Below are 24306 nucleotides of genomic sequence, written 5' to 3'. Positions count from 1 at the left end.
AAAAAAAAAAAAAAAATATCACTTGGATTGGCTATTGGAGGTCTTCTTCGTCCTATTTTTATTTATACCTAACCTTTATAAATAAAAAAATCTACGAGTTGCGTTTTGTTTTCTCAAGGATTTACGTCGCAGCGTTTTAAACAAACATACAAAAGGAAATCCAGGTGACAAGTGAAAATCTAGAAATCACATCTCATAATAATCCGCTATAAGCATTTGTTATTACTGCGCAGTGCGTCATTACGGTAATGGCGGTGCGCACGCGCACGCCGTGATCCAGCTTCTGATCTCATGTAATTTGGAAGAGTATTCAATCATTGGATTATTGTTTGTTAAATTACGGATTTGATTGATGCGTATAATGAAACATATGTTCAGAGATGTGCCCTCGCCTCACATTGTTAGTGTAAAGAGATCACTTGATTACGAGTTACTTTTTTATCGTCTTAGATAACCGTATTCGACCTTATTCATACATGTTTTTCTAGAAATAAAATCGATAAAAAATTCTTTTTGTAAGTAATATTATACGAAAATACGAATTTGTTATATTTGCGAGTCATTCGTTTATACACGCCTTTCGACTCGCTGTCCCTGCGGGCGGTGGTTTCGGCACAATATCTATGGAAGAAACGTCAGGAAATTCCTTAGCAAAACGAATTTGTTCAATTGGAAAATAAATTGATACGCTCGGAAATCATAATTTAAGTAAAACTGAAAGTTAAATATTATCATTATACATGTACTTTATGTTTGTGTAGTATGATTTATTTATTCTGCAAAAAGCTTTTAAGAGTCTTTTTTATAATAAACTTAACCGATTAATATTGCAACATGAAGAGCAATTATTATAAAAATTATGAAATTAACATTCACACTTATTTCTCCTGTGACAACACGAAAATACATAAAAAATATAGAAATAATATCAATAAATTAAACAGTACTCCCCGCTGGAAATAAAATGTAATTAAAACAATTAATTAATTTACACCTAGGCACATAAAAAGCAACCCAGAATGAGTTCCTACACCGCTGTGGTTACCGTAAGATCGTTTCTCTGAACACAGCTGTACTGCACTGAGTATCCGTTTAACATAGATGAAAACCGATTTCTATTGCTTTGCACTTGATAAAAATACTAATGAAATAAATGTGTTATCTTACGACATATGGATAAATCGTTAAATTTGAAAATGTGGTTGCTTTTGTGGGATTAGTACAAGGGTAGGATTTAAGATTTATGATTTTAATACTATCTGGTAATATTTAATAGGGAAACAGTTACACCGAAGGTCGGCTACGAAAATATATTATTTTTGTTATAACAATCTTAACATTTGTTATAGATAGCAAAGTATACTTTTTGGTAGATTTGTTGTAAAATACATAGTTAAATAAAACGATGACTTAAGGATAATACTGGTTTATTAATTGTTTACATTCAGCTATTTTACTTATATGACTTTATCGATGTAATGGAAAAGCGTGGTCTTCAGATCAATTAAAAGACAATAGTGCTTAATAATAGTACACGTGTAGTTTCATTAAAGTTATAGATTAAAACGCAATTATTATAAAGTATATATAGTGTAAGATCCGATGATGATTGTAAAGTTCAGTGGATGAAGACATAGACAAAGAAACACGATTTTTTTGTCAATTTCATCTATAGAGTCCGATGAAGATTATATATTTTATCAATAGTTGTTTTGATATCGTTATGACAAATAGCTATGGATAAAAGTGTTGTTACTTTGAAAAATTTAAATTCTCTTGCTGAAAGACAAAGATCTTAAATATTTAATATGTATGTACGGTGAAATAATCCCTAATTGATTATAAAAGTAAGTCTGTCTGCTGGTCTGTCTATCTCTTCTTCACGGATAAACCACTGAATCGATTTGGATGTTATTCTTTACATAGTTTGAGTCCCGAGCCCAATGTTCTTTACATAGGATAGGTTTTATCCCGGAAATCTGAGGAGGACGGGAACTACGCGGGGAAACCTCTCGGACTGTATAATTTTTCCTTAAAATATACGAAACTATGCTGAAGTAAGTATTTAATAGACATGAAGTAGACGTGCAAGTGAAAATTTGCTATACTTCACAATAACTGCATAGCATACCAAATGGCTATTTTTATATCTGGCTCATTCTACATCAAGTGAAGTATACATACGCTTCATAAAACACTATGTTTATCTGTTGGAATGTTTTTATTGAAAAGTATACGATCGTAACGTCGAATCGCGAGGTGTAACCCGCCCATATTTTGCATGCGAGTAGTATGAAAAAGACACGTGTACTATAATAATAGTTCTCTATGGAAGAGTGTGATTTCGCGAAATTAGTAGCACGCGAACTGTCTAGTTCATTCTCACCTTGTGTTAAGATTAGAAAAGTGTAACTCACAAGAGCGGATTCTTGAAGTACATATTTTATTAGTGTCGAAATGTAGAAAGAAAGTTTACCGCAGACGATCTAACGTAAGCATTCTATTTTTTTATATTTTAGTCAACATTTTCTATATAATTAGATTTAATGGTGTCTGTCATATGGTGTTAAGCCATATCTTATAGGAAATCTAGTTGAGATATAAAACTTGAGGTTTATCAAATATATTAAAGAAGTGTTAGTCATAAATAACAGAACAAGAAAAAAATTTCTTGAGGAAGTGAAAAAGAAGAAGCATCATAAAAGAAATTACTAATAGTAATAATAAAAAAAATATTGTTGAAGTTCATAATATTCAGCTCAATAACCGAGGCAGTAAGTCTGCGACTGAAAAGTAAAAGCGATGCATATTACAGAAATTAGAAAACAGCTCGAAATAGCTTAGGAATGTTCACATGAAACTAATCGATACTGAAAATGCAAATCACCAATGAATATATTGCGCATTATGTTTGCGAAAAGCCTTATAATTTATGGCATTATCGCATCACGTTGATCAATACCGTTGAAATATCTTCAGTAATGTGGAGATGAACACGCGATGAATTTATAATAAAGTGAAAGTAAAGTATTCAAATGAATGCGGCTCGCGGCCGCGGCTCCTCAATGATACAAGTGCACGAGTTATTGATAAAACTTTCAATGAAGTTCATGGACACTATTTATAATGGTTTGATGAGTCAGTGTGATACTGGATATTTAAAATTAAAGAACTTTTATGTTCTCGTAATATTATTTCTGTTGATAATGGCTATCGTTATAGCTATCATCATCAGAACGAAATAGTATTTCTATACTAACAAAATATATAGTATTGCTATACTTCTAATCCACTATCTCGTGTATATTTTAAAATCAATTTCGATCCATTATTTTATTTGGTGTGGGTTTCGAATAAAGTGTATAATCCATTATAGGCCAAACTATTCCACGTTCCTAATCTGTTCACGAATAACATGATTCTTCCAATTTACTTATTATCTGTTTGATTAATCACGCCGTTAATATAAAATACAGGTGCGCCCACAAGATAAATGTGGTTCGTACAATTTTTTTCTTCAAAAATGTAAATTGCGGCAACGCGCTTTCTCTTTCTAATTTCATAACAATGTATGTCTGTCTCACGTTGCAAATTCCCCGCCGTGGGAACGGGTGGACGCTTTTCCTGGAATCACCAATCGCTATTCATCAAATCGTTTTCGTTCGGACAGGTCAAGTTGTAACAATTTCTTGATATGTATTCTATATAATAATCATGAGGGTGCATAAATAAATGCACATTGAGTGTGTTATTTGTACGTTTTTTAAACGCACGCGATTGGATGCAGGCATGTGGATAATAAGTATGTATCTACTTAATCTGTAATTTCATATCGATAAAAATACGTAAAGTTTCGGTATGAACTTTATAACGAAATTCGTTACGTACACAAATTAAGTTCAAAAGTCATACTCAATTATCTTGTTTCGAAATACCGTATTCATTGACTGGCAAATGCCTTTTTAGGTAATAAAATGGCTTGTTTATTCAATAGTTCTATCATTACAATCAGAAGTCCAAGTAAAACCAATATTTCCTTTCAGACCAAAGCGCGAGCGGGCGAGTTGTGGCCAACAGAGAGACCTGACGGCATGCCTGTGATACAATCCCTAGAGGTGATGTGCGGAAAGGACCACATGGATGTTCACCTCACGTTCTCACATCCCTTTGAGGGCATCGTTTCTTCTAAAGGTAAATAAATATATCGTGGAAAATTATACAGGAGATTGGGAAGTGAGAAATTTGGCGGATTTGTCTGTCTTCAGGAATATTGAGCAAATGTTGCAAACTTATTTTCATAAGTAGTTATAGCATTTTATTATTAGTATTAACTTTTTGTAAGCTTTCTTGTATATATGTAGCGGAATCTTAGAATATGATTTTCCACCACTTTTTAAGCTTCGATTGAGTGGAGTATAATCATTTGATATGTTTTTCCGATGTTGTTATTGTATCTTGATTATAATCCTAAAAAATAACGATTTTGTTATATCTACTTTGGTATCATGTACTGATGCACGTACCAAAGCATATTAAAGAAAGAATAAATTTGTTTATTTCTTACTAAAGCATGTTATTATGTGTTTGAAATAATACCATTGCTCTTTTATCTAAAATTACAGTGTGTATTGTTATTTATACTTTTGTTTTTTTGTGGTGTATTTTTTAGTTTAAAAAATAATTAAATTAACTCATTTATATTTGGATTTTATTAAGCCAGGCTTAATTGTGGAAACAAGGTAGTATATCACAAAAAAGTTGTTCTATAAGAATATATTATATATATTGTTTCATAACCGATGTTGAATATGAATTTGCTGTTATTCGTATTTAATATATGAATTACGGATAACAAGATAGAACTCGTTTGGTATGTGTTTAACATCTTTATATCAATATAGTTCAATCAGTTACAAATAAACTGCTAATTATTCATAAGCCTATTTGGAGAAACCTTATTCTTGTATATTTGTTATCCATACCAATTTATTTATCATTCGGACAGCACGACCAATTTTGAAAGTACCTTTATAGCTTCGATCATTAAGAACAACAAGAGACACAGTCCTATACAAAAAAAAATATTGAAACTTGCCCTAAATGTGAACCCTTAAAGCAACATCAGACATATCGGTATTACTTCACAAAACGTGCCAATGTAACGTCCGTATCTAGCTAGTTTATATACAGCAAAATAAGTTAAAACTCAAACTCAAACTCAAACATTTATTCATTCAACTAGACTTCTTATAGAAGCACTTTTGAATCGTCATAATATTACACAGTTATAACATTTACCACCAACCATTTTCGCATGACATTTATAATGTAAAAGAAAACTCCCAGCTGTTGTCGCTCATAGGATATCTAGTTGTTATTAATCATGGAAGATTTATAGTTAATCTTACTTTATAACTCAGTATCATACCTCCAACGATAATACCTAAATAAATGATATACGTCACTAAAACAGCGCATACGGTTATTCAAAACTCCAAATGTTCTAGAACTGCATAATATAACACCGCCGGTAACAGTAAAGCGGTCGATGCGAATATTTGAGTTTTCATTCGTCATAAGTAAGTGAAAAGTGTATAATTAGTGGCAACAATTAGTAGCGCTCTGAATACGTAGTGATACGGCCCACGTGTAATTGGGGCTCAATGAAGTTTTTGAATGTAGGCGTTGTTGGAGTTTGTGTCTATTATGTTGTACATCGGTTAATTTGAGAGAATTATAGCTACCTACATTAAGTGTAAAAATACTACTATAACGGTATAAATGAAGAGTTTTTTTTATTATCTTCGTATAAATGTAGCGAAAACTAATATGGAAATTAGTGGATGGCTAGCTAAAAAGAGGATTTAGTTAAATAAAAGACGGAGCGTTTTACATTTGGCAGATCGTGTAATCGAGAGAGAGGTTACAGCGACATCTTAGAGTACAATATTAATAGATGCGTTCATAATATAATAACTAGCTGTGACCCGCGGTTGAAACCGCGTAAGCCCGTATCCCGTAGGAATATACCGATATTATAAAAAGTGCTTATGTGTTATTTCAGTTGTCCAGCTATCTACGAAGCAATTTCATTGCAATCGGTTCAGTAGTTTTTGAAAGCGTGAAAGAGTAACAGACGCACACATACATATGCATCCATCCTCACAAACTTTCGCATTTATAGTATTATTATTCGCCAATAGATGTCAGGAAGAGTCGCTAAGTTTAAGTCGATAAAACACGAATATGACATTTTCTAAAAAAGATTCCTGGCTAGATCGATTTATCGCTCCCGAAACCCCCTATATACTAAATTTCATGAAAATCGTTGGAGCCGATTCCGAGATTCCAATTATATATATATATATATATATATATATACAAGAATTGCTCGTTTAATATAATCGAAAATCTTTATTGAAAGTTGCTCGTTTTATAATTCTTGATAAGAATACACATTAATGTGATCACATTGGTTCAAAATCATATAAATAACACAAGGTAATTGTGTAAAATCGCATATCTCGAAATGAAATAATCCTGCTCGGTAAGAGAAACTATATTCTCATACCTATTAGTTAATACATAGTATTAATTCTTAGATTTTGGGTCGAGATTGTGATCTTAATCAAATGTTTAAATAAATCATATTTCAATGTAATTTAAAATAAAACAAATTTAACATTTAAATTTATCACATCCGTATGCCATAATTTTGCATAATTTTTATTAAGAACAACTTTTTTTAAACAAATAGTAATTGTATATAATGTTATATAGAGCAACGTGATGTATGAATTTAATTGTAGCGTGCATTGTAGGGCGTTAATTAGCAATTAACTCGTATATAGGACCGTTATATATGCGTTTAAATGTAACTTTCTCTAACTTTTATTTAACCGTTTTCATTCTCTATAGAAATACATGTAACGTTGTTTCGTATAAAGACTTTATATGTACCTAATTAAGTGAAAATGGGGATAGAAAGAATCACTATGATACCTAAATAAAATTGACGTTTTAATTTAAGTAAAAGGTCTTTAACAATTGATAGTTTTCTTGCTATATAATTCACATGTTAAGTTATATAATATTTTATTTAAAACAAGATTTTTAAGGCATCGACATTTAATTTATTAATTATAAATAAATGAATACAATGGTGTATGTTTTGGTTATTACTATAAACTATACAGATATTTATAACCCGTATAAATATTAAGTGCTTTCTGGATATAGCTGTAAGCATTTTCACGCTATATTAACGATGTCCAGCCCACCCAAGGTATTTTGCCGTAGGCTCTACTCAACACTTCATAAAATATTTCTGTTTTATACATTATCATATCACCTATAATACGTTGAAGCTTGGATGGCTAGGTGTATGGATGTTTGTTACTTCAATCACATCCAAAGTATTGAACGGATTTTGATAAGTTCATAGTATGAAGCAATATAGCTTACACATTACTATAATGCATAGGATTCAAGATATTGTATGATTATAAAACACAAAAAGTATTAAATAGGCTATCGGTGAAGTTTCCGAGACCTAAAAAGTTATTAGCAAACACTGAAACACATTCATTTATCGAGAATTCCAGCCTTTTTAAGACCGACGTATACTTTCATACTTTTATTTGTCACGTAACTTGTGTATTCGATATATGAGAAGCAATAAACGCTTATATTGTCTTATAAAAGAGTATGCTAATCGCTAGGATCACCTAGTGGTAACCAATACACCCATAGCTATTTACACAGGTATCCGAAGATATTTTGCCGCCTTTTAATACAGATAAGCTGTCCAGAAGTCGTCTAAATAATAAACAATACATTGTTGCAGGGCAGCACGGCGACCCGCGCTGTGTGTACGTGCCTCCCTCCACGGGCCAGACGTATTTCTCATTTAGGATCGCGTACGCCAAATGCGGCACCAAGCCGGGTGAGTTTTTGTGTGCCAGCGTGTTTGTTGTGTTTGTGACTTGGTGCTTTTGGTGATTTGGGTGCTCGTAATTTTTGTTGCTGTGATTGTTTGTTGTAGACGTACTGATTCAGCAGGAGTCTAGAATTAATGTATATATTGTATACATAAGAGTGCTTTAACGTTAGAGGCCATTTAAGACTGAAGACATAAGACAGACTTTTCTTTTATACGTTTAACGAATAATTATTGTAAAAGTCTTTTACACTATTTTTGTATTACTAATTTGAAATATTTTATAAATATAATGGAAGGTCATAATTAGTTATGTAAAGTAATCTCTCAAAAAAATGTCCTTATAATATTATTACCTTTTTTAATTTGTAGTACTATACATAGGACCTAGGACATCATTACATCCTATTAAGCTTTAAATTTTTTCCATACGTTTTAGCGAATGTGTTCTCTGGTGATAACGTAGAGAAGTATCGTCATAATTATCATATAATTTTATTCAGGATGAATACTGCATACAAGAGAGTTGTGAGTTTGTTAGGAGATACCCATGATGTACCGTGAAATCTATAAACGCCTGTAATCATATAGACTGTAGCGTAAATGTTGATTAGATTTCATAAATGTACGATGTGTGTGATAAAAAGTTGTGTTTCTTAATTGAGTTTATTCAATAATGTATGAAGTTTATCGAAAGCTAGTAAAATACACACAGACTACACAACTTGATTATATTTATTATGAACTAGCGCTCTGTCCCGGCTTCGCCAACACAAACTCGAACTCAAATTTATTTTTATTTATGTTAACTTTTACAAGTATTTATGAACAGTGAATATTTTAAAACTACTGCCGATTCGGAATGTCGCTTCTACCGAGAGAGAGTATAGTATAGTATATATAGGTCCAAAGATTAGCACGTTCAAACAAACTTTATATATAGAGCACATTAATTACTGATTGTCAAATAGACAAACGTTGTTATTTTAAGTTATTAATAGGCTGCATTCACCTAAAGCTATAACGATTATTTTCCCCATTTTGTATTATAAATACACTTAAAGAACAAACATTTGCAATACAAACTTGCTATTAAGATATTAGTCATGTAATTATTACATTCAATTTAAGGCGCAGTTAACAATTGAGTTCAATTTAACATAATCGTGACATGGCTCGAATTCAATTTCGTTGTTATTTTTTCTTGTATATTGTTGACAGTACCCACAAAAAAGGACCTGTCTAAAAAACTTATTAGATTGAAGATCTCTTTAAAATTCTCAATCTATTTAAGCATACACACATATTTAACTAGCCGACATACTTTCGATCTTTGTCATAGGAATTTTATTTAAACGTAAAAAAATGGATGTACAGAAAAGTGTGTTTTTAAAGCAAACATTGTACTCGAAGTATGTTGAGTGTGTCGACAAAATGCACGACGGTATAAAAAGGCAAAATGTAAAGCTCCATTACACCAATTTTATGCTATAAGAATGTTTAAGAGCTGTCAATTTGCGAACCTTACAATTTCGCATTGACATTGTTTTTACGGTAACATTAAGTCGTTTTGTTGAAATGTCTTTTACATTGTGCGATATACAGAACGAAATAATTATAATGTTCTTATTTTTTACGTCGGCGAATGTTTATGGATTTTTTTAAATATATATTTACGAGTGTACAAGACAGAAACCACATGATTACAAATACATTTACCTCTAAATATGACAAAATTATTTGGAAACACAAATGTCCATACATTATTTATTAGTATTGAAGTTGAATCCAATAGTTACTTTTAACATACTTGTATCTTAAACACATTATAGCGTTAATTAAACGCTATATAGTCTATTAAATAATGAGCTTTTTTCTATATCTCGTCTTTTATAATACAAAAGATAAAAATACAATACTTCAATTTGATATCTCAAGCTATATACGAGAAAGGGCTGTGAACGACAGATAGGCCACGAAGTGATTCGATCAGGGTTCCATTTTCATTTATAATTTTCATTTATAATTTTCAAGCCATGTAAGGATTTACTTTCGAATATATTACGCAGCTAATGCAGCAGGCTAAAATATATATTTACGGTTCAACGGTTCAACGGTCCCCGCACAGACTGGTCTAGATTAATGATAGGCTATTAGCTAGGCTATTATGTATTCTGCTAGGGTCACAGGTCATCTATCAATGGGATCTGGTGGGACACGATTATTCCGTCGCGATGGGTACAGTCAGATATTATTGGGTATGCTATCGGTTTATGCTTGCAATGCCCAATACATTGTAGTATATATATATATATATATAGTATTGTAAATGTGAAGTTTGTTAGATTTTGAATGGAAGCCAATCGTCGAGAAGTAGATAGATGGGTAGTGATAATTTTTTTTATAGAAATAGGTTTATATAGATATATATTTTGCTTCTTATCAAACTGATTGATTATTGGTATTGGATAAAGTTTTATCATTTGCGTCAATCTTTAGATTAGATTCAAATTCACAATTCAGCCTATATAAGGTGGCGTTAAAACACATTAGATTAATTATTTTACAAACAACAACAGATGGAGGCGAGTTTTAATGCTATTGATATTAATAACAGATAAAACATTTGAAGTGAAAGAATAATACTTAATTATGCTGAAAAATCTTCTAAAATGCTATTATTTTACTTTAACTAAAATTGATTTACTTTATCTAAAGTTGATGTAATAAATAAGCATTATGACGTGTATTTATGCCTTTTAATTTATTAGTCAGAGCTAACTAGCTTATACTAATTGGCTAACTTATCAGTAAGATGCAGTATTACGTAAAGTTGTATGTAAAATAAAAACTATAAACTGATGTTCACAGTACGAATCCATAAAACATTTTTTTTAAAATAAATTAATCCTATTTGAAATAGGCTTAACCATGAAAGCGACGAGTAAAGAAGGGAAACACTATTATAAGGTTAAATATAATGTATATTTTTTTGCAATTTCATAATTGATTCAGTAATTGTTTTTAAGTTTATCAACTATACATAATCTATTTTTTAATATATATCAGTTAATGATAAGTTTAATCATCAAAATGTATATAACCTGTTCACCAATTCAATTGTATGGTATATAAATAAACATAAACCAAAATCGTATATCAATTATTGTACATATATTCACTTATTACGCATATGATATATATAAAAATACCGTCTCCCACACACTATTATAAATCACTTAACCATTCAGTGTGCACGAAACCTATTGTAGCCGCTTAGACGATAATTTATTTGACAAATGAATGGAAAACGTTAGTGAAGCTACATTCCGAGGCGACGTTTCCGTTTTGAAGCCTATTTAAGAACACGCATGTTTTTATGCAGGCATTATAGTTTTTGTATTTTAGTTTTTTTTTAATTGTGCGCTATATTTGGACGTAGGAAGATGATTAAATTACTATTTTTTACACTAAAGTTCATTCCTCTTAATTTCTTCTTTGGTCCAAAAACTATTATGTGTTTTAACAAGATTCATGTTAATCTTTCCATCAGATTAATTGTAAAAATATAAGGAGATAAACATATCGCATCTGTTTATCTTACACATTTAGTAAATTGAATATTTCATAATGTTTTATGATGTAAAGTATATCCTCATGTCGATAAAATAAGGAATGTGTTGTTATTACGTAAATAATATAATCATCTGTCTCTTTTTCATGCAGATAAAATGAAATCGACATTCTTTAAAGGCTTTAAAATCTCGACTAAATATTTTTCACAATTTCTTTTGAATAAATAAAAATTGACCGTCATCAAGTGTTCCGCTTGTCAACGTATCGATTGCTAAAATATTATCTGATAGCATCTCAAATATTAACATCCTAACAAGCACGACCGCGAAGGCATTTCCGATAAAATCTGCAAAAAACATTTAAAGACATTTGATTGAGCAATAACTTTTATAAGAAATCCCGGTAAGAGGGTAATACGTTCTCATAAACGTTAACCTTTTCAACGGTTCTATAAAGAAAATTGTACTTTCTCCCATCCGCATTAAAATTACACCATAATTGCATAAATGTCAAGGAAATCCAATAACATCATTTACGCGTAATAGGACAAAGATTGCGTTAAGAAAAACATGCTGCATAACATTTTTTGAATTCACCTTTGGTTGATATTTCTTTGGTCAACCGTCATCAACTTGGCTAAGTACTAAGGGATTCGAAACGACGCGTCCGCAAATTAGAGAGGTAATTCGAGTTATAGATGAGGATTTGTATTATTAAAAAAACTTTACAATAATTCAACTAGCATGTTTTTATCAGTTAAATTTATTGAAATAGTAATTAGGTAGAAAAAAATATAGCGGTAACAGCTACCATATCAGCTGCCTATTCCATCAATTGCTAATACGCGGCATTAAGTGGCGGACGTCCACCCTTGTACAATTATGGCTTATAACAATAAATTAAAATCCGTCCTCACTATTCACTCAACTTGGGTAATTATCGTTGATTCGTAACAATTTCGCAATAAATCGCCACCGGTCAGCATCTACGGCTCGTCGGTCTCATTTCAACAAAGTGTTTTTCTCGCTCCGATTCCTAGTCGCGTCCACTATGGTGAGTGTAACGGAGCGGTCCTTCTTCGAATGCTGTTCACGCATTGTTTCTCGGAATCCCCACTCGCCATACCACATAGCACGCACAAGGCGCATTTTCCCGTAACGCGACGCGCAGACGCCAACCCTGAAACTGCCTCCTTTCTAGGGCTGCCGCTGAAAAGTTTGCTCTAGATTGTATCGTAATGGGACTATACCAAAATGCAATCGGGATAGGTAAAATGACCTCATCTTAAAACACAATGGAATGAGACTAGTTTCATTGTATCTAAAATGAAAGACTTAGTGTGAGTACTCAACTTGTTCACATGTTTGAAACAAATTAACACAAATTTATTAGTATGTAATGATGGTGATATCTGACATATTTGACTCAATGTGTAATCTATTACCATTGATTGATTTTCCATTTCTGTAAGTTGACATCCTTGCTTTTGAATATCCTCTCCTACTCTACGGGTGCCCCGCGTCATCGGTGGAACTTTGCACATCAACGATTCGCAACCGCAATGCAAAATACATTCTACGCCGTACCAAATAGAGTTGAAATATATCTAAAGCAATATGTCATACAAGAATGATATCCTAATACATAGTGCTAAATGTGCGTAAGTGTCAGAATCGCTCGCGGCCGGTCGATCCGCGTTCTTCAGAGGGTTTCAACTTTTTGCCCAAGTTCATCCTCGTATAGCCCTTGCAATAATAAGGATTTAAAAATTAACACTTTTTATGTGAAATATTTTGCACAAAGATAGAAATTAATGCTCACTGTCAGTTTTCTCACGACGAAATTCATTGTAATTTTAAACGAGTTTTCAAATGGGTTACGGTAAATTGTGCTTGAGAGTACCTAGATAGCAATATTTTGTCCGTGATCTTTTGATTTTTGTTAATCTAGAAGCTACTAAATTGTCAATTGTTGATTGAAACCATTTCACATTTGTTATGATTAAAATATTGTATAACATGATCTATTGTCATAAGCGTAGTGAATTCTTAGCTAAGGGTAGGGAAATAACAGCTGTAACAAATATCCTAACACCCACCTTACTACAAGAATAACATAGCACAGCTCGGACAGAAATCTAATACTTTATTAGCTTTAAATAACATAATATGTGTCTTCTTCATGTTTCTCTAGTTGTTACCGTATGAATGGTATGAGTACTTACAATTAAAACATGTATTTAACGAGGACTTTGCAGATATGACGGTAATAAAGATGCGATCTTATATAATATTAGTATTCACTAACAAGATTCTCCATGTGCTCCTACATTTAGTTAATGTTCAATTATTTGTTGTGTAAACGAGACACGTGTGCAATTTAGCGATTAACATAATTCATAAATCTTTTAAAATTGTCTTAAGTGTATAAAAATGTTAATGGCAGACGCAGTTGTACGAAAAATAATGTAGGTTTTTCACAAAATTTTACTAACAATCATATTTAAAATCAAAACGTTTTTGTGTGTGATTAATTATGTGCGTTATTTAAAAAAATATAATAAATTAAATCGTTTTAACATATTTTTATGTACAGTTAATAGTAATTATAAAGTAAACGATGAAATAATGTTTATACGCATTTTTTGAATTTTGCAGGCTGCCAAGGAGATTCGGAGTAGTTAAAGTAGTTATTATAGAAAACTGTAATCAATACTTTTAAATTTACATTTTACATTTTATTTACTTTTTATAGAAAGATTCTTTCTATTTTTGAACAAAAACCTTAAAATTGTTTCAGGTTATTCGATAAATACTCCTCAGTATCAAAAAGGATCAAATTTGATATCACAAAACAACTGTCCAAACACAGAAAATTTCGCCTTCTTGCAATTTATATGTTTTATCCTCAATCTAAATTTTAAATTCTATTAGAAAGAACAAACTTACTTTGCGAGAATTATCGAAACATATGGGAAATACTTGTATGTAGTTGTTTGTTTATATTTGGTACATAATAATTTTGTCTCTATTGTAATATATTAATATGCATAAATAAATGTTGGTCTTTTAAAATTATCATAACAAATAAACCCCATATTCCAGACCTACACGGACAGTTCTACGAGAACACCGTGGTGGTACAATACGACAAGGATCTGCTCGAAGTGTGGGACGAAGCGAAGCGGTTGCGTTGCGAATGGTTCAACGATTATGAGAAGACGGCCTCCAAACCGCCCATGGTGATAGCGGATTTGGATGTCGTGCAATTGGACTTTAGAGGTATGGTGGATTGTTGTTTTTTGGAATTTATTTAGTTTGTTTAGGAATTGAAGCGCTTGAAGGCTTACGATTTTGACAAGTGTTTTACTCGCTATTTGAGAAGTGTTGGCACTTTCGTTTAGGTGAAACAGTGGATAAATGTTTACCCATCTATAAGTATATAAAAAGGTAAATTCTGAAAATATTCCAATAGACTTTTTTTTTATTTGTAGGGTTATACTTCAATTTTTATATTCTTTAATTTTAAAATTAGAAATTATAAACTAATCAAAGACTGTTTTAAGCTGTATATATTTACCCAACAGCCTAGAGACATGATATTATATAGATAGAAAGCACAATTTTTTCAATGCATGAAACATAAATTTTCTAAATATTTTATTACGCGTATATTTCTAAAATTATATTTGGTTAAACATTGAAGGTAATTTTCTTAAATACAACTCTGCGTAAAGGCAGTCAGTGTCGTTTCGAAAGGTCTAATTATCCTGCACTCATTATACATTCGGTATTATTGTGAATTTGTAGGAAAAATATTGGATGGTTCCAAACATACTTGAATTCGAAACTATGAAACTACGAACTTGCGAGCAAGTCGATGAAGCCCCGCTAGCTGGTGCGCCTAGACAATAGTAGTACAGTACATACAGTTTAAAAAGCGTCGTCCAAATGGCGTAGAAGCTTTTCATCCATCAATTCATTCATTTGAGATAATCTTATCTCATGCATTGTATGAATATTGTAGGATAATTTATTTATTAGTAAAAATAAATAATAATTAGTAAATAACACGTTATTTCTAGGCGACAACGTGGACTGTTGGATGGAAATCCAAGCGGGCAAAGGCCCTTGGGCACCGCCGGTGTCAGGGATCGTTCCTCTCGGATCTACACTCACTTTGGTCGTCGCCATTAATGACTATCGAGGTATGTAAACACAAACATTTATTTATTCAATTGGACTTCTTGTATAAGCACTTTTGAATCGTCATACCAGCTGTATGTATTATGGATGAATACATTTTCACAGGAATGCTATATAAATCCAAAATAATTGTTAAAAATAAGTCTTTGTTATTGACTTTTTTTAAAACAGGACTTAACCCTAATATAATGCATGACCTAATATTAAAATTATTATAGGAGAGACATTGTTTGCCGGTTTTCTCTGTAGAAACTGCTTTCCGAACTGATGGTAAATGGTAAAATGGTTTGACTTTTAGAATAGAACCAATTTTTAAAGATTGGTAGAAAAAATTGACGGACTTTAAGATGGCTCCAAGTTCTTATTTGCCTGTTGGGAAATCAAACAACTAATCTGTTAGTTGTTATCTTTTCATTTTCCGAGTAAATTCAATGTGTTACATCACTGAATGTATATTTACTGTATGCATTAAGACTGCGTGTCCGATATCTGCAGTAAATGGACAACCGTTAAAATAGAAATTATGCATTCTTACGATAACCCCGCGGGGCTTAGATGCATCGGGATGTTCTAAGGTCAGAATGTCTCTTAGAAAGTGAACACGGATAGCCGTGTGCGAATTAAATTGGAATTAATTTCACATTTGAAAGGTATTTCGTGGGAATTTATCGAGGGTTTTACGTAGGACTCGTAAGTAATAATTTTGTGGCGGATTTAGGGAAATGCTGACATTTTATCACGGACTGAGATATAGAATAGGTACAATGCATACCATAGACAAAGAACATTGATTTTTCTCTAAGATAAAATGTATATGATTCAAAATATAGCGATTAAAAATAAATTGGACGAAATCCAAAGATTGTTCAAAAGTTAAGGGAATTCTTTCAAACAAACAAATTCTTCCTATTCTTTTGGTTTATATTCTTACAGTGTGTATGTATGTGTGTGTGTCTGTAGAAATGTTCCTTTAAAATGAAATAAGCATCCGTTTGTAATACAAAACACATCTTAAATCATACCTAATTTATTCGCCCACGTACATCGTAAACAGCATTAAAAATACATCATAATAATATCTGGTTAATTATTTTGTATGATTGAATATATGCGTTCGCGGCTTCATCTGAATCGCGTTGATTGACGCCGGACCCTTTATGCAACTTACCGCACATAGTTTGAATGTCAAAGGTGTTTTTTTGCTGGCGATCTTAAATTGTTAATCATGCATTGCCAATTATTAACCGCCGTGCCTTAAAACATAGGAGGTTCTTTTCTCACTGGATAGCTCCGTGGGCTTTCAACCGATTGGTATTTTTGAATCAGGTATTGTACCGCCCCCTAGGTACAGCGGTGACCTTTTTTGTGAAAAGTTTTATGTAATATAAAATTTGTAATCGTGACATTAATTTACTTTATTGCACTTTAACAACTATTTCCTCAGTTATTTTTTTGCTCACGCCCTAATTTTAAATATACATGCTTAATGATTATTTACACAATTGTTCAGACAGTAAATAATAGCTATAATAGAAATAATTTAAAGAAATTCAAGATGTATCTACGCTGGTTATTTTTGAAAATCAAATAATTCCACACCACTATAGATGCATATTGCCCTAAGTGTTCCAAAAAACCTATTTATTTAAAAGCTATACGTCACATACAGTAAAACGCCGTCATCAAGTCATCGCCAATCAGCATGTATATCTCAATTTTAAATATCATTCATTCACAATTTCACGTATCATTAAAATCTAACAAGTACCTATTCTGAATCTAATAAAAAAGCTGTCATTCATTCACTTTTCTAACAGCCGAGATTGTCCGTAAAGGATTGCAAATTTGTTTAAAACTTAAATTCATTTAAGTAGGTTTTTTATTCGAACAATACGCACAAAAGAATACGGTTTATCAAATCGTTTTTTAATTTACCGTATATGCTTGATTAATATAATACAATATGCAGTTTTTAAACGTATGTCCGACGACATAAGAACTATATTCGTTTGGGATGTATTTAACAAGTGGATTGTATACGAGTGGGTGGTAAATGGTGATGGTATCAACGCAAAAGCTTAATTGTTGACTTTTCACAAGAAACCCATTAAGCCTACGAGATTGCCGTGTTAATTTGTTGCAATTTATTGTACATATTTACTTTATGATGGTAAATGTAGCCAAATATTTGAAAATGTGCAAATGACATATAATATACATTCTCAAAGTAAAAATTTTATATATAATATTAGCTGTTCGCCCCGGTTTCACCCGTGGTATATATATTTAGCCTATGTCACTCAGTGTAATTGCAGATTTCTAATGGTGAAAGATTTTTTGAAATCGGTTCAGCAGTACACGTGCGATGGCGTGACGAAGGGAAATAGGGATTAATTTTTATATATATTACGATTAATTATCCACTTTGGTTGTGTTTATGAAGGGTTATATATTTTTACGATGGCAAATTAAAAGCTAAACTGTTTAGGGTTTTGTTAATACTGATTGCGTTATCTATTGTCACTTGTCTTGCTCTTTTTGATTAAACGATTTTTTTTTTATCGGACCGATGCGTATCATCTATACAAACTAGCTTTCTGCTCTCGGCTTCGCCCGCGTACACAAAGGAAGAGACCAAAGTTCCTGGGGTTTTACCCGTATTTTATTCTTCCTTTCCTTTCTCGGATCTCCATCTTCATAATCTCATTCTAGTTAAGTAGTTTTTGCATTCAAAATAAGAGAAGCAGATAAAGTTACTTTTGCGTTTATAACAAAAGGATGTAGTACGGGAATTTATTCAAGAATTAGTTTCGTGATTTATCTCTAAGCACCCGAGCAAAACGGCGTTCAGAAATCTCATCACAAGAGAAATAAGGTTACACTGTCTGAATCATTCTTCACACATACCAACTGGCAACAACCAATCATATAGTGAAGTCTCGTGTCCCCTAGTGGGGTATGGGGCAGATGATGTACATCCGTTTCACAGATCGATTTTCTTTAGGGACAAGTAGGCGATCAGCCTTCTGTGTCCTGCCAGACCGAGACATTTTTTTTGTGCGTCCCCACCGGGAATTGAACCCAGGACCCCTCGGTTCTACGCTCACGCGTTAACCACTGTACCAAGGAGGCGGTTTAACCAATCATATAGGAATATACGAATTTTGTTTAATGCTAAGTAAATAATCACCCACAGCGGCGACCGGTGTCACAGGGCGTGTGAAACTGTTGAATTTGTCGACTACGTATTAAACAGACTCTACCTCTGTTTATATAACTGATAATTATAGTAACGGGATGTATTGGATTTCAATTTTAGTACATTTCATGTATTGGTGGTAAAGCATTGGTGGCTCAGTGGTGAGAACTTCGGACTTCAAAATCGATAAGTCGAGGTTCGAGACCAGGCGAGCGTCCAGGAAATAAACTGATCTTTCAATTTATCTGCGCAAGTGGAGAACATAACCACTCCTTAAAACGGTGAAGGAAAACATCGTGAGGAAACCGGCATGTCCAAGGATCAAAAGTTCGACGGCATGTGACATCTGCCAACTCGCACTTGGCCAGCGTGGTGGATTATGGCCTGACCCGTCATAGTGAGGCCTTTGTCCCAGCTGTGGGAACATATGTGCTGATGATGATAACATTTCTTGTAACAGGACAAAGTCGGACCATGGAGTTTACTCACTAGATATTGACCATAATAAAATTATTTTCTACAAAATTATTAATATCCATAAGCAAGAGAACTCTCAAAATTGCTCCAAATTGCCTGTAACGAACTCTGTTAACAAAAGCTTAGTATACAAATTTGACAACTATAAATGAAAAAAACATGTATTATGTATTTATAGTGAAGCATTTTACTTAGGCTTTTCAGACGTCTGCTTTTGCCCTTAACGAGCGCGAGCATTAGCGTCGCGATAGTCAAATAACTAATTCGTAAAAGTGTCTACGGTCGAATTTCGTTTTAATAAAAATATTAATATATTAGATACTCCATCTCAAAGGGCACTCCAAACAAACAAACATATGACACAAACAGACACATATGCAACCGCTCCAGCAGGATCCAGGATGGACTTACCCCTCCAATTTCAATAAATGAACAACGTATTACAAGGAACGCCATACCTTATTCCCACGTCGCCGAACCTAACCTACACCGCCCAGACAATGTGCAGTGTTCGCGACAGGTCGATCGTAAAGCGTTTCTAACTGGTAATAATGTTGTGCAAACACACGCTAACGGTACAAAGAATAGTAAAAAGTTAACCGGACAAATACGTATGGGTTTGTTTAACGGCGTCGACTAGGGTTGCTGGCGTGTTTATGATCTGTTGTATTAAGATGAATTATGTTGTGTTTGGTGGTGTTAAATTGATTGCATATAGGAGAGTCACTATGACGTTTTCAGTACGGAGAAAAAAATTAAAGTTTATTGATTAAACATTGGTATAAACATTCGATTAAAATGCAATAGTAAAATAAACATTTGTAATACCAAAACAATAAAATATCCATATTTGAAAATATTTTTTTTATTGCTTTTTTAATATGGTTTTATATTTACTTATTTAATATTAAATTCATAATAAAATATACAATACATTTTTGCTGTGCTCAAAATGACTTGTCCATTATAAATAACGTTTTATACAATGTAATGTACAGTATAATTCTGTTTAACTTTTATATAGATATATTTCTGTTCTAGACTATAAATAAATTTACAAAAGTACTTTATTGTGAAGCGTTTCACTAAAAACCCACCATTAATATTAATGCTTTCCATACGCGTAAATAATCATTATTTTCAACATAAGGTCGCAGTTCAAAATTTTAATGTATGTTTCAATGTAAATTATTAAAGATAAATTAATCAGTGGACTTAGTAAATATAATTAATGGTGCTCGAAGTATCACGATCAGTGGCTCTTATTCATAATGTACTTATAGTAATAGCTGAGGTAATGGTATGTTCATTACTTTCGAAGCGAATTAAGGATATGGTAACAGTAATAATTTTAATTTTAGTACCTCATTACACATTACTTCACCGTATATTTATTAGGATTTCATTATACGCTTCAAACATTAATAATATTGAAAAAGCTATTTTTTATGTAGTTCCTTTCGTCCAGCCATTTCATAGATCTCTGCATGATAAATCAGTCTAATTAATGTCGCTATAAAATATAGTTAGAACTACAATTAATTAATTAATTGGGTAAATGATATATCATATATTATTGTATGATGCAGTCTATAAACATATAATACAAATAATAAAAAAAGCCATTTACTATAAAGCAAAGCACTTTAACTGTTTTATAATACACTTCCCAAACGATGACTTGCCGTGTTGACCAAATTATCGTCGATAAAAGACAATGTACTAAAAAGAGTTCACCAATACAGCATAGTTAAAGTTCTCACAGCTCAATTAAATGATCAGCGTGATTGATTTGAAAGCAAGCGAACGTGAGAATGTTGGAGGCAAATTAAGATTAATTATTAACTTGTAGCAAACCATTCTTCTATCGCTGTGCTTCATTAAGCGCTATGTTAAAAAAGTACGCTTTTCTCTCGGCCCAGTTGGCCTAGTTGGCCAGATTTTTCTGGATACCTAATTATATCAAAAATTATTATATAATATGTATTTTGTTATCAAATAAAATGTAAAATATCTCTACAAATTAACTCAAATTGTAGCTCCATAATTATAACATCTCTGCCAAATTTAACAAAATGCATAAAATGTATGAACAATAAGTCTCTATTTAGCGCAATAACTTCACACCTCCTCGACATTGCACGTCTTGTTTCGAACACCGACACTTGCAGTGTTTATTTTGTTTAATGTATTATGTGTTTGTGGTGAGGTGGTTTAAGTGATCTCGTCGGGTGCGGTTTGTACATTCCATACTAATCACTTTTCACTTAACTCGCCAAAACGCGTTATGCATAATGAGCCCGCTGGCAGATGTTCTAGGTAAATGTAAAAATTTTATTGCCTCACCACGAGAGCCGGATATGGGAGAATAAGATGATGACCGCAACTGTTTTTGGTTATTTGTCGAACTGATAGTTATTTTATTTGTTTCATTGAGAAAATTATTGTTTAGTTTTAAGTGAAAATCTTGGAAATGAAAATGTGTGGCGGCAGACATTTTTTTTTTTTAATTTTCTTAGTTCAATATGTAGGATGTCGGTATGCTATTATCATTCAGAGAAAGGTAAATAAAAATTACTAGCTACTTAAGTTAAAGGTTCTTTGAAAACCTTGTTTATACAAAGTCTTGGTTAAAGCAAATAATGCTTTACGAGTATAGTACCATCGAACTAATTTACAATTTAAATCCTACAATAAATCGTTAGACGTTAAAACAATTTGTCTAAAAGGTAAAAACAAATATTCCAGGAGAGTTCGATATGCGAGTCAAATCGTGCGCCGCTTCCGACGGGTCTGGACATATCATTCAGCTGTCAGACGAATATGGTTGTGTGCTGCGCCCGAAGATGATATCGAGGTAACGTTCTATAGCTTGCGATGTCACTTGCGTAATATTGGAATAGGTTGCTTGAAGAGTTACTTTTATTGATAGACTTTATGGGGAAAAAATATTATCATCGGCATGTAAATACTGGCTGAAGACATAATACAGAGTAGACAACTTGAGGCTTGTTTATATTAGAACATTCTATGTCTAATTTTAAATAGTAAAAACAGACGTGTAGTATGCTAAAGGTGGTATATTTTCATATTTCTAGATTCAATTTCTTCAAAAACAGATGCTCAAATTTACTGAAAACTTTGATTAAAAGTATAAGTATAATAAACTATATCACCATAATATGAAAGTTTTTATAATCAGCCGTTTTTCCGTTTTGTTTTGGACGATTTTTCCTAAATATCTATAAAAAAATAAATGTAGATACACTGAGCGCCAATAAAACCTCACCAACACCAACCGCGTTCAGGTTCCTAAAGGCGAAGGCAGTGGACGAACGCGCTACGGTGATCACGTACGCGTTCTTCCACGCGTTCAAGTTCCCGGACGCGCTGAGCGTGCACATCCGCTGCAAGGTGGAGATCTGCCGCCACGGCTGCCTGGACCACTGCCAGCTCGCCGGCGTCGCGCCCGACTCGCACGGCGCGCTCGACCGCAAGGACGATAGAGCGCAGCAGGATCGCAACGATATTGGGTGAGAGGACTCTACATAAATCACGGTTACATAGAGTGATAAATCTCTACATATTAGCTCTAGTTTGTGTGTAGAGCAGACTGATTTGTTACTTTGTAGAGCAATGCTCCAATTGAAATATATGTCCGCTTATTTACTTACATTTTTACTTCAGTGAGTGTGATTGATTGTAAAACTGATTAGTAGTTGCCACGTGTGTTTGCACCACTGTCTGCTGGCTATTTCGCATTTGGCAGAGGAATTGGCAGGATAGAGGGAAGTAGAATCGCAATGATGTAAGATGAGGAATCTCTACATAAATCACGATTGAATAGAGTGATGAATGGAAAATATGATACTCCTATTGTGTGTCTTTACAAGTTCGATTACTTGTATATGGCCGATTCATTGCGCTGATAGTTGTTATGTTGTAGACTTGTTATGTCTTAGTCTTAGTTCTACTGCCACGGCTGTAATCAGGCAATATGCAATGATCTTGTGGCCAGAGCCTTTAACCGCTTGTCCACAAAGCTTTGTCTGATAAGTATAGTAAAGTGTAGAATAAAAGAACAAAAGTAATAGAGAGAGTGTTTTCTTTTTTTCGTCCGTCAGATTTTTCTACTGCACAGAATAAGGAAGCCCCCAAGATTAAGTTTATGCCTCAAGTGTAGTACTGCCCGATAGTTAATTGATAGGCCATGTAAAATATTAGAAGTTTACTCACTTTTTAACTTTTTTATATTTATCTATGCTCATTGCATTTCTAGGGACCTATCCGACGAGTCTGACCTGAGCCTAGCCGAAGACCACCAGCGATTACCGCTCGAAGAAGCTTTCGGTGACGAGGTGTCAGGAGAAGCGGTGCCCGCGCCGGCGCCTCTACCGCAAAGAGCACCAGCGCCGGTGGTAGAGCCGGACCCTGACCGTATGTCCGCTGTGGAAGAGCTGGTGGAGGCACTGGCTAGACCTTTCACGGTGAGTGTGTGTGAAGTAGAGTTGTAGAGTTAATAAGTATTAAAGGTAGAGTACATTATTGTAGAGTTTATATTTTTTGACTTAAGCGCTTTAGATTGATTACTGTATCTCCAAAAAAGTAAACAATTTAATTGTATGTTTATTTTTAGTACTTGCATAATTGATTGACTAAAAATGAATGAAATACATAAATACAGATGTAACAATAATTTATAGTTGCTGCAAATATAGTATGGTAAAAAAAATCAACACGTACCTTCCTTCGTACGTGTATATTTTAAAAAGACATTACACCTCGGTGCCGGGCGCTGTATTTAATATGTGCATACGTATCATTTCTGTAATGAACAAATGTGGCGTGCGCAGGAGCGTCCGGCGGCGGCGGTGAGCGAGCGGTTCCCGCAGGGCCCGCGGCGGCTGGGC

General features: G+C 33.1%; 1 protein-coding gene across 1 annotated transcript in view; it reads left to right on the top strand.

The window, feature by feature from the left end:
- LOC119839102 overlaps positions 1 to 24306 on the top strand; it is a 60469-nt gene that overhangs the window by 35381 nt on the left and 782 nt on the right. Inside the window, 8 exon segments of the mRNA XM_038365303.1 lie at positions 4044 to 4191; positions 7847 to 7945; positions 14620 to 14796; positions 15600 to 15722; positions 22145 to 22253; positions 22705 to 22929; positions 23676 to 23883; positions 24250 to 24305. Of these exon segments, the coding sequence (XP_038221231.1) occupies positions 4044 to 4191; positions 7847 to 7945; positions 14620 to 14796; positions 15600 to 15722; positions 22145 to 22253; positions 22705 to 22929; positions 23676 to 23883; positions 24250 to 24305 (1145 nt within the window).

The sequence above is a fragment of the Zerene cesonia genome, chromosome 3 (assembly GCF_012273895.1).
Source record: "Zerene cesonia ecotype Mississippi chromosome 3, Zerene_cesonia_1.1, whole genome shotgun sequence".
Classification (NCBI taxonomy): Eukaryota; Metazoa; Arthropoda; class Insecta; order Lepidoptera; family Pieridae; genus Zerene; species Zerene cesonia.
Note: the sequence above shows the minus strand (reverse complement) of the source record. Positions and strands in the feature narration are given on the sequence as shown.